This window comes from Olea europaea, chromosome 20, assembly GCF_002742605.1.
Source record: "Olea europaea var. sylvestris chromosome 20, O_europaea_v1, whole genome shotgun sequence".
NCBI lineage: Eukaryota > Viridiplantae > Streptophyta > Magnoliopsida > Lamiales > Oleaceae > Olea > Olea europaea.
In genome coordinates, this window is record NC_036256.1 from 12,900,894 (window position 1) to 12,910,142 (window position 9,249).

Below are 9,249 nucleotides of genomic sequence, written 5' to 3' on the forward strand. Positions count from 1 at the left end.
ACGCGTAGAATCTTGATTTATAAATATCAAATTAAAAGGTTGAATTGGTGTCGTTTCGGGGGAGTTGACCAAAAAGTTAACTAGAATTTGGCTGTCAAACGACATTCGCAGACTTCGAGGGATAAGCTAAGTTTGGTGACTTCCATACGTATGTAGCCACGTCATGGGTGGCTTGTCTTAGAGCATAGTGCAACTTTTTGATTGTATAATGTAGAGCTGAATAAATCTCTCGAATCGAATCGATCGAATCGAATCCGAAGCGAATTGAATCGAACCCGACGATTCTTATCAAATTAAATACCGAACGGGTATTTGAATTGAGAACTGATGGGTACGGTTCGATTCTCGATTCTAGATCAAAAATCGAATAATCGAATCTTTCTAATTTTTTTTATATTGAGTAAATTAAATTATTTTAATTTTAATTTTTTCTAAACAAATTAACAAATTAACAATTTCTAAATCCAAATTTTTGGCCCAATAATTTGTTTCATTTTTAATTTTTTTTATTTTTGGCCCAATTACCCATTTTATTGTTTCATTTCATAGCCCAACAAGATCCAATCCACTAAATAATCCTAAACACCTACGCTAAAGTGCATGTTGTCTCGACTCTTGCAGTTTCGCTAACATTCCAAAACTTATATAATCGTCGGCCGATGCTGTGACCTCCGATCGAAGCTGTGATCTCCGCCGATCGAAGCTTTGACCGTAGCGATCATTTGAACAAGGTAATATACTAATCTCTGACATTCTAAAATCATTAAATGTATCATTAGTTGTATTTATATAATGTTGATATAAATGTTAAAAAATTTAATTATAGTACAGAACCGAATGGAATGGAACCAAAACGAATGGAACCGAACCCGAACTGTTCCAAAATTATATTTGGACCCCGACGGTTCCATTTACTAGATACCCGAAAATTTTGATTCGGTTCGGTTCTCTTTAGAACCGAACTGAACCGACCTACGCTCACCCCTAGTAAAATGTAGGTGGCATTTAAGCCCTATGTTTTTTTTCTTTTTTTTTTTTTTATGAATTTTGGAATAGTGATTTTCTTGGAGAATTGTAATTAAAAAGTAGAAAAAAATGTTGAATTTATGTGCAAATTATTTTATGGATAAAACTTAGAGTACATAATTTTATGTACCCAGGTGGGACCCCACACCTATATGAGTGTACACCAAGCACAACCCATGTTTTATTTATTTTTTATTTTTTTGATATCCAGGTATCCCAATTTACACTAAACTAAATCCTGAACCCCCAAGATCCTTGCCCGTAGAACGTTGGAGGGCTACCCATGTTTTATTGTATGATCGTGTGGTTGAATATGAATTTGAAAAAAAAAAAAAAAGGTTTTTATTTAATGGATATTAAATAGGGACCAACTACTAAGCGGAAAGAATTTCTAATAATGTCTACTGAATATATTGATTAGTTCATGTTCTTTATTCAACAAATTTTGTCTATAATTCAGATCTCATTAAGAAAAATAATAAACATGAAGTAGAAAAAATAAGAAGAAAGAGAGAAATATTAAATTATGGTGAGGACTAGAAGGAACCTCTAAATCTAGATAATAATTTTGATAATGTCCACTTTTCTCTTTACCATATTAGATAGACATAATCATAGATGTGTTGCATTTGAGATGAACTTTTGTACATATTGTTTGTTTTATCTTGTGTGGCAAGCTTTTTGTACAATCCAACTTATCATTAAGCATTTCTAGTCCATTTCATTGATCGCAATCTAGGTGACATCTAGATATAATTTTTTTTTTACGTGTCATTACTATTTAATGATTAGACGACCCAATTCAAATTTTCATTTCCAATTAGTCATATCCATAAATTAAATTCATCTCTAATGAATAATCTTTTTTTTCTATTTTAAACTTTATTTTATATCTTTTTGGGGTTTTTGAGTGGAAAACCGAAAAAGTTATTTGACGAAATTACCACTTGAAATAAAAATAAACAAACACAATTGCCTTGCACGCAAGAAACTAACGATTCATGCGGATGGAATCCATAGAAAATGACCATTTGCGCCAAATTTGAAAGGTTTGAACCATATACACAATTTGAGAAAAAGTTCAGGACCATTCACAGCTGATTTCGCCTTTATAAATTGAATCATTTATAAATTCTTCCCAAGTGGAGAATTAAATTTTAAAATTTCAAATGTTGTGAAATGATGTAACAGAGCCAACGAAATTTATAAATTAATATCACCAGCATCCACCACGAGTAAAAATCGTAGGTCAGCACCATAGAAATCAAAATCCCAAACCCGTTATCACCTCGTATCACTATTAACTTCGCTGCCTTCACCACTATCATTATCACCATCATAGTTGGAATTTGTTTATATGAGTTTAGTTTATATTTTTGTAGTTTAAAAGGTGTCAAATTGTTGCGGTGGTGGTGGTTTATGAGGGTTCATGACAATTTGATGATGGTGACAGTGGTAGTGAAATCGATGGTAGTAAGTGGGTAAATAAGTTATAATATTAAAAAATTGCACAATAGAACAATAATGTAAGTAATTTTCTAGTGTTAATGGGATGTTGGTGGTGGTGATGGGTGTGGCGACGGTGGTATAACGATTTTAAGTTATGGTTTAAAGAAATTTCATACAACGTAATAACAAAAAGTTATACATAATGTAACAAAAATGTGTGTAATTTGTTGTGTTGTTGGGGGTGATTGTCGGTGGCAATGATGGTGGGATAGGTGTTGAACAATTTCAAGTTACAACTTAAAAAGAAATTACATACACTATAACAGCAATAATACATAGTTTAAGCCATAACGTTGAAGAATACAAACAGTCTTGACCCTACGTGGTTCATGTTTATAAACAATCAAGTCATTTTTTTCACTTATTTCAGATCTTTTTCTTTATTTAAGGAGTTCATTGACATGTTCGCATGGTAGAAATTCAAGAATGCAGCTTGTGGAAAGAATATATTAAATCTCGTGAACCAATAGAAGTTCAGTTTGCTCACTTGAAACTCGAAAATGATGGTCAAGCAACGATTGACGAGATGGTAGAAATAAATCTTGGTACAAGTGAAGAACCAATGCATGTGTTCATTTGTGCTAACCTATATGATTGATAGAAGGATTTTCCATCGAGGGTTTTTAGTGAGAAACATGTTATCACTCATTGTTATCTATTTATAAGTTAAATAGTTTTATAAAAACTTCATAAATATACTTCAAGTTACTAACATTGCAATTTATTAGGCATCTGTTTGGCGCGAATTAAAATCTTGATAAGAATCTAAGTCAAAATCAATAATTTATTTTAATCACATATTTCATGGGACTTACAAATTTTCAATCACATTTTATTATTTTTTTTCAAAATCTAATTTATATCTCGCCAAATATGAGCTTAATGTAAGGCTTCTCTAAATTCATTGTTAAAAGTTAGATATATCGTAGCAAAAAATAACAAATTTGAGGCCAGGCATCTACCTATTTTCTGAAATTAGACTCTCAAATGTTTCGTAGTTGTGTAATTATTTCTAATAACTCTGGCTAGGCCGAGTCCAAGATATACCCATAAGATGCAAAGGCCCAATATTTTACCATATCAAGGGCAGACTACACCTTAATAATTTCACGGGAAAGTTGCAGTCAAGATATCAAATCTTTCACTCTATTGTAGACTTGATCCAAGCCTTTCAAATGTATTATCCACGGTATCAAACATTTTAAAAATTCGTATTTAGAGTTCAAATGGATGGAAACCGTTAGTTAATCTATTAGTTATCTGAAGTCAACATTTTTATCAAATTTTGAATAATTTTTAAAGGGTAAAAAGGTAATTTTACACTTTTATATTAAAGAATTGAAATAATTAAATTAAAAAACCAAAAATAAAAATAAAAGAATTTGAAATTTTTTTCTTCTTCAATTGCCACAAAAGTCATTGCAAATAATTATTATCATTGCCCCCGCACACACAGCCAAACCAAACCAAAACCCACAACTCCACCATTTTCATGAATTTGAGTAATAAATCAGCAAATCACGATTCACAACCACCTACCATGCCCTCAAATGTTGTGTATAAGCCGTGGAGGCTCCAAAAAAATTTTGAATTTGAATTCAACAACTCCATTTTTGAATAGTCGGAATAATATCGCAGATTTTTTCAACAAAGAATTGAGTGAATAACAAATGAATCAATGAAGAAATTATTAGGTAATCAATTAGTGAGAATTTGTATCACATTGTACATTATACGAGATGACGGGTCTCGTCGATTATCCATACTCAACTTTTCCAAAATCAACAATCCCAATTTAGAACAAACAAGATCAAATCGATTTAAGCTAAGATTTGTATATTTCTGACCTAATATTGTGGTTCATGAGATTTATGGCTCCAAGATGCCGTCGATGGTTTATGAGTTGATGCCTCCAAAATGAGATGGATTGTGAAGGAGAAATGAGTAAAATGGTTGTTGGTTACATTTTGGTGCATCTATTACAACTTACAAGCTACATAGATTTGTGGTCTGTGAAAGGCTGTGGCGATGAATGGTAGAAGGTGACTTTAAGAGTTGGGTTGGGATGGGGTGGGGGGGGGAGGGGAGAAGAAGAAAAAGAATTTTTCAGATCCTTTTTTTTTTGCTGATTTTTTATTTAAGTATTTGATATGAAAAATCTAACGTTACCTTTTATGCTTTAAAAATTAGTCAAAATTTGGTCAAAATGTTGATTCTAGGTCAACTAACAAATGAACTAACGGTATCCATCAAACTGGACTTTGGGTACGATTTTTTGAAAAGTTTGGTATCGTGGATAATACAAATGAAAGGTTTGAGTCATGTCTGCAATAAAATGAAAGGTTTGATACCGTGACTGCAATTTTTCCTAATTTCATGATGCTTTCCTACTTTCTTTAATAATGCATTTCTCCTATTTTTTTTTTTTTTTTTTTTTTGGTTTTTTGGGTTAAAACATTGTCATGAGACATGTACGATGAAAATGATCCCCATCCTGTTACTTGTCTCCTTTAAAGTCTATTTCAAATTTAGCCCCTGTTTGACCCTCATTAAATTACATTTAATTTTTCTCTCTCATATTTTCAATCACATAATCTTTCATAAAATAATATTATAAGTAAATCGAAAATTTTTTCTTTTTTTTTTCAACCACTCATTTTTCAAAAAAATACTATTCCACCCATTTTCATTATCAAAAAATGGGGGTCAAACAGGGTTTAAGTTTTTAATCACACGAAAAGAAAAGAAGCGCCATCCTTTTTAAAAAGAAAATTTATTGTTCTTAACAAATTGAAAAAAGTAATGATTTTCATCCATTAAATCATGAAAAAAAATAAAAGCAAAACATAAAATAATGAAAAAACAAATGGCACAGCCGTCATCCCACACCTCCTTAATGGGGATATGAAGGCGGGTTAAGGTAACAAAAATACTCGATGGGACGGGGGACGAGATGGCTGCCCCAACTCTGATTCTGAGTTTAACCCGACCCTTTGCAATATGCCCCTAACTTTATAATTTTAGAGAATTTTATTTAAAAAGGAAAAAGGATATTAGAATTGAACTCTAATATCTGTTAAAACCTTGGAAGATAAGTAAGAAGGAATATAATGTTTGTCCAGAATCAAAAATAGGGAAAAAAGAAGACGGAATTGGGAGCAGATGATTGGTTGTTGTTGTTTTTATTTTTCAAACAGTGCAATTATATGTTGATAGATGTTCACCTTATTTTTGAATCCCTTTTTAGCCTATTTGTGCCAGTGAGAATTATTTCATAGAAATATTATCCGTCTTAATATGGAGAGATTTTTTTTTTTTTTTTAAAGAAAATATTTTGTATTTAAGATTTGGGGGCTGTTGCTTTTACCAAGATTTTTCATAGGTATGTTTGACAAAGAATCTCAATCATCAATTTAAACGTATCTAATTAACCTAATTTATTATATTAAAACACTTTAAAATTTCAAAATGAGGTTCCCTAAAGATTTATTAATTTGGAAACCAACTCAAAGTTTCCATTAATTAATCTCTTATGCATATGATATTATGATGTATATCAAAATTTGTGAGAATATTTCAGTGTTCTAAAAATCTGTGTTTAGGTGTGATGCTCCCAAAACACCAAGCCAATCCATTTGGCTTGGCGCCTTATTTGGTGGTTGCGCTTAGGCGCAATTATGCGCGCATCATCATCCTTTTATTAATTTTTTTTAAAAAAAAATTTGTGTTAAAAAATTATCAATGGCTAATTTCTTCATTTTGCCCTAATTTAAAACTACTACTTGTATTGGAAGACGTGGAGGACGAATTAGATGATAAAGAAGATATTGAATTGGAGTCCGATAAAGAATTAGATAAGATTTAAGGGCTTGTTTGATAAGCCATTATTTTTCCTAGAAAATGGAATTCAAATTTCAACTTCTACTTTTTGCATGTTTGATAGCATTTTTTTCAAGTAATTGGTTTTCTTGCCGCTTAGACATTTTCTTGGTTTTCCCTGAACTGCTATCGATTTTTTTTTATACAAATTCTATCCGTAATTGTAAAAAAAATATTTTCCTTTAATTGGCAATTTTCATGTAAAACAAAACCAAACGAACACAAAAAAATATATAATTTTCTTGGCTTTATTTTTTGGGCAATGGAAATAAATTCTATTCCTTTAATTGATAATTTTCATGTAAAATAAAGTCAAACGAATACCAAAAAATACTTTTATTTCAACATTTTTCACTTGAAAAATTATACCAATCAAATACAATAATTGTCAATTCCCAGTAAAACAATTTCTAGACAATTCAATTTCCTGGACTTCGTTTTCTTTCCACGCAAATTCCATCTTTGCAATCAAACGGACCCTAAGTTCGTATACTATTTATTTATTATTTTATATTTAAATTTGAAACTTATCTTTTCTTGAAAACTTTGAAAAATATATATAAAGTTCCCATAAATCTGCTTTAAATGTTTAGTAAGTATTATTTTTAATTATTAAATAACTTTTTGATTTATTAAAATTTAAAATAATATTAAAATAAGAAAATATCTTTTTACGTCTAAGAGGCGTAATGTTTGGTAATACGTGAAAATCAAGCTATGGGCTACGCGAGTTTTCAATATTTAAAAGTAGTGTTTATAAATCCTAATTGAATTGGTCGATTTAACTAAAAAATATATTAAATTATATTTTAGACCTGGCAAAATTACTCAATCAACTGATTGGCAATCAAGTAGCCTAGTACTTTAAAGGGTCGTCGGGTCGATAGCCATGCCGATCTAAAATCTTTAGTTCAAATTTCTTTTGAACTCCTAGATAAATTATTATCAAAAAAAAAAAAAAAAAAGTTACTTATGAAATGTTTGAAAATAAAGAAAAATAGTGAAGAATGAGTCAAATAACAGATAAGATCGTGATTTAGTGACAAAATTTTTGGTGCAAGTACATATTTACTTTCTGTTTGTACTAATTTTTTTTTTCCAAAAAAAATAAAGGGAAAAATAATACTACTTATCTATTCCTATGAATTCAAATATATTGCAAAATATTCGGTAAGCTTAAATTATTTTCTTATTTTGTAATTTCCCCTCGAATTAAATCTTTTCCAATATCGACTCATTTCATAATACATTATGATAAAGTAAACCATAAAATATTACGGATTTGCTACTTATGGTTTCAAGGTGTGATTTTAGGTCTTCGTTGTACCAAAATGAGATTTCGAGTCTCCAATCTATTTAAGTATGTTAATCTGAATCTGTATGAGAAGGAATGATCAATATGAACGCTAAAAAACTGCACGTTCCTTTCAGAGACTTAGAGTTGAATGGCGAATCAAACTATTTAGTCCCTATTTGGTAGTTTTTAATTTATATATTAGTTTAATTCATTTCTCATATTTATTTTCAACCACACATTCGCACGATAAAATATTATACGCAAAAATTCAAAATTTTTTCGAAACTTTAACAACATAATTTCCAAAAAATACTATTCAAAACATAAAATTTTCAAGTTAATGGCCACCAAACATGGGCTTAATGTCCAATTTTAAGTCGAGTATAAGTCACATGTCAAATATGGGCTTAATTATTTTACAATAAAGTAATAACTTACTTACGAACAAATTTGATCCCAAAAAAAGTAATTTATTTTAAGTAAATTTTAATAAAAATTAATGAAGTATGTGATTAAAAAATTGACAAGTTTCTTGAAATATATGATTAATATTAATGATTGAATTTATGGTTCACATTTCATGTACTACGTAAATATTGGTGCTCTGTACGACAACCTCCATTTAATGATCACAGCAGAGACTTATCTCTCCGTTGAACCACACAAATCCCAATCCCAAACCCAGCTCCGAACCTCCCCTCGCTCTCCCGAACCACCACACGGCAGAGATGAACGAAGGCGGCCACATGAACGGAATGGATGGCGGCCACATGAACGGAATGGATGGCGGCATGGGTGTGGCGCCACCGCCAGGTGTCTTCAATCACCGCCACATGATGCATATGACCTTCTTTTGGGGGGAAAACACTGAGATTTTGTTCTCCGGCTGGCCGGGATACAACAACTCCGGCATGTACGCTCTCGCCCTGGTGGTGGTGTTTCTCCTGGCGGTTATCGTCGAGTGGCTCTCGCACTGTAATTACACCAGAGAAGGCTCAAATCGCCTAGTTGCGGGGCTTCTTCAAACCCTAATATACGCTATAAGGGTTGGTTTGGCCTACATGGTGATGCTGGCCGTGATGTCTTTCAACGCCGGCGTTTTTCTGGTTGCAATCGCCGGCCACACCGTGGGATTCTTCATATTTGGTAGTAGAGTTTTCAAGAAAACATTGCCGCAGCAGGGTTTCGTGAAGGCCTCGGATCTTTCTCCATCGAGTTGCTGATGATCCGAATCATAGGATACGGTTTGTGATAATTGTGTCTATAATGAAGTTTGATTATTAGTAATTTAATTGAGAATTTTTGCAATTCTAAGATTAGGGTTTATGACTTCGTAGATAAGCTCCAGGGATAAGAAATTCATCAATTTCTTCCGCGCTCCATAAATTTGGATTGAATTATGATAGTTTATATAGAATTATGATAGAAAGGGATTCAATAAACATTGTATAATTGTGCGATTTTCGTAATTTTCTTCATTCCATGTGTTGGGAAAAGAAAAAGTTTGTGATGATGAATTGAACCCACTTTTTTTTTAA

The 9,249-nt window shown here is 31.6% G+C and overlaps 1 protein-coding gene across 1 annotated transcript; it reads left to right on the forward strand.

Moving 5' to 3' along the window:
* Positions 1-8,302: 8,302 nt before the first annotated feature.
* LOC111369673 (copper transporter 6-like) lies at positions 8,303-9,249 on the forward strand. The gene has a single exon (XM_022991276.1). The coding sequence runs from the start codon at positions 8,440-8,442 to the stop codon at positions 8,932-8,934; it is 495 nt and encodes a 164-aa protein (XP_022847044.1). The 5' UTR covers positions 8,303-8,439; the 3' UTR covers positions 8,935-9,249.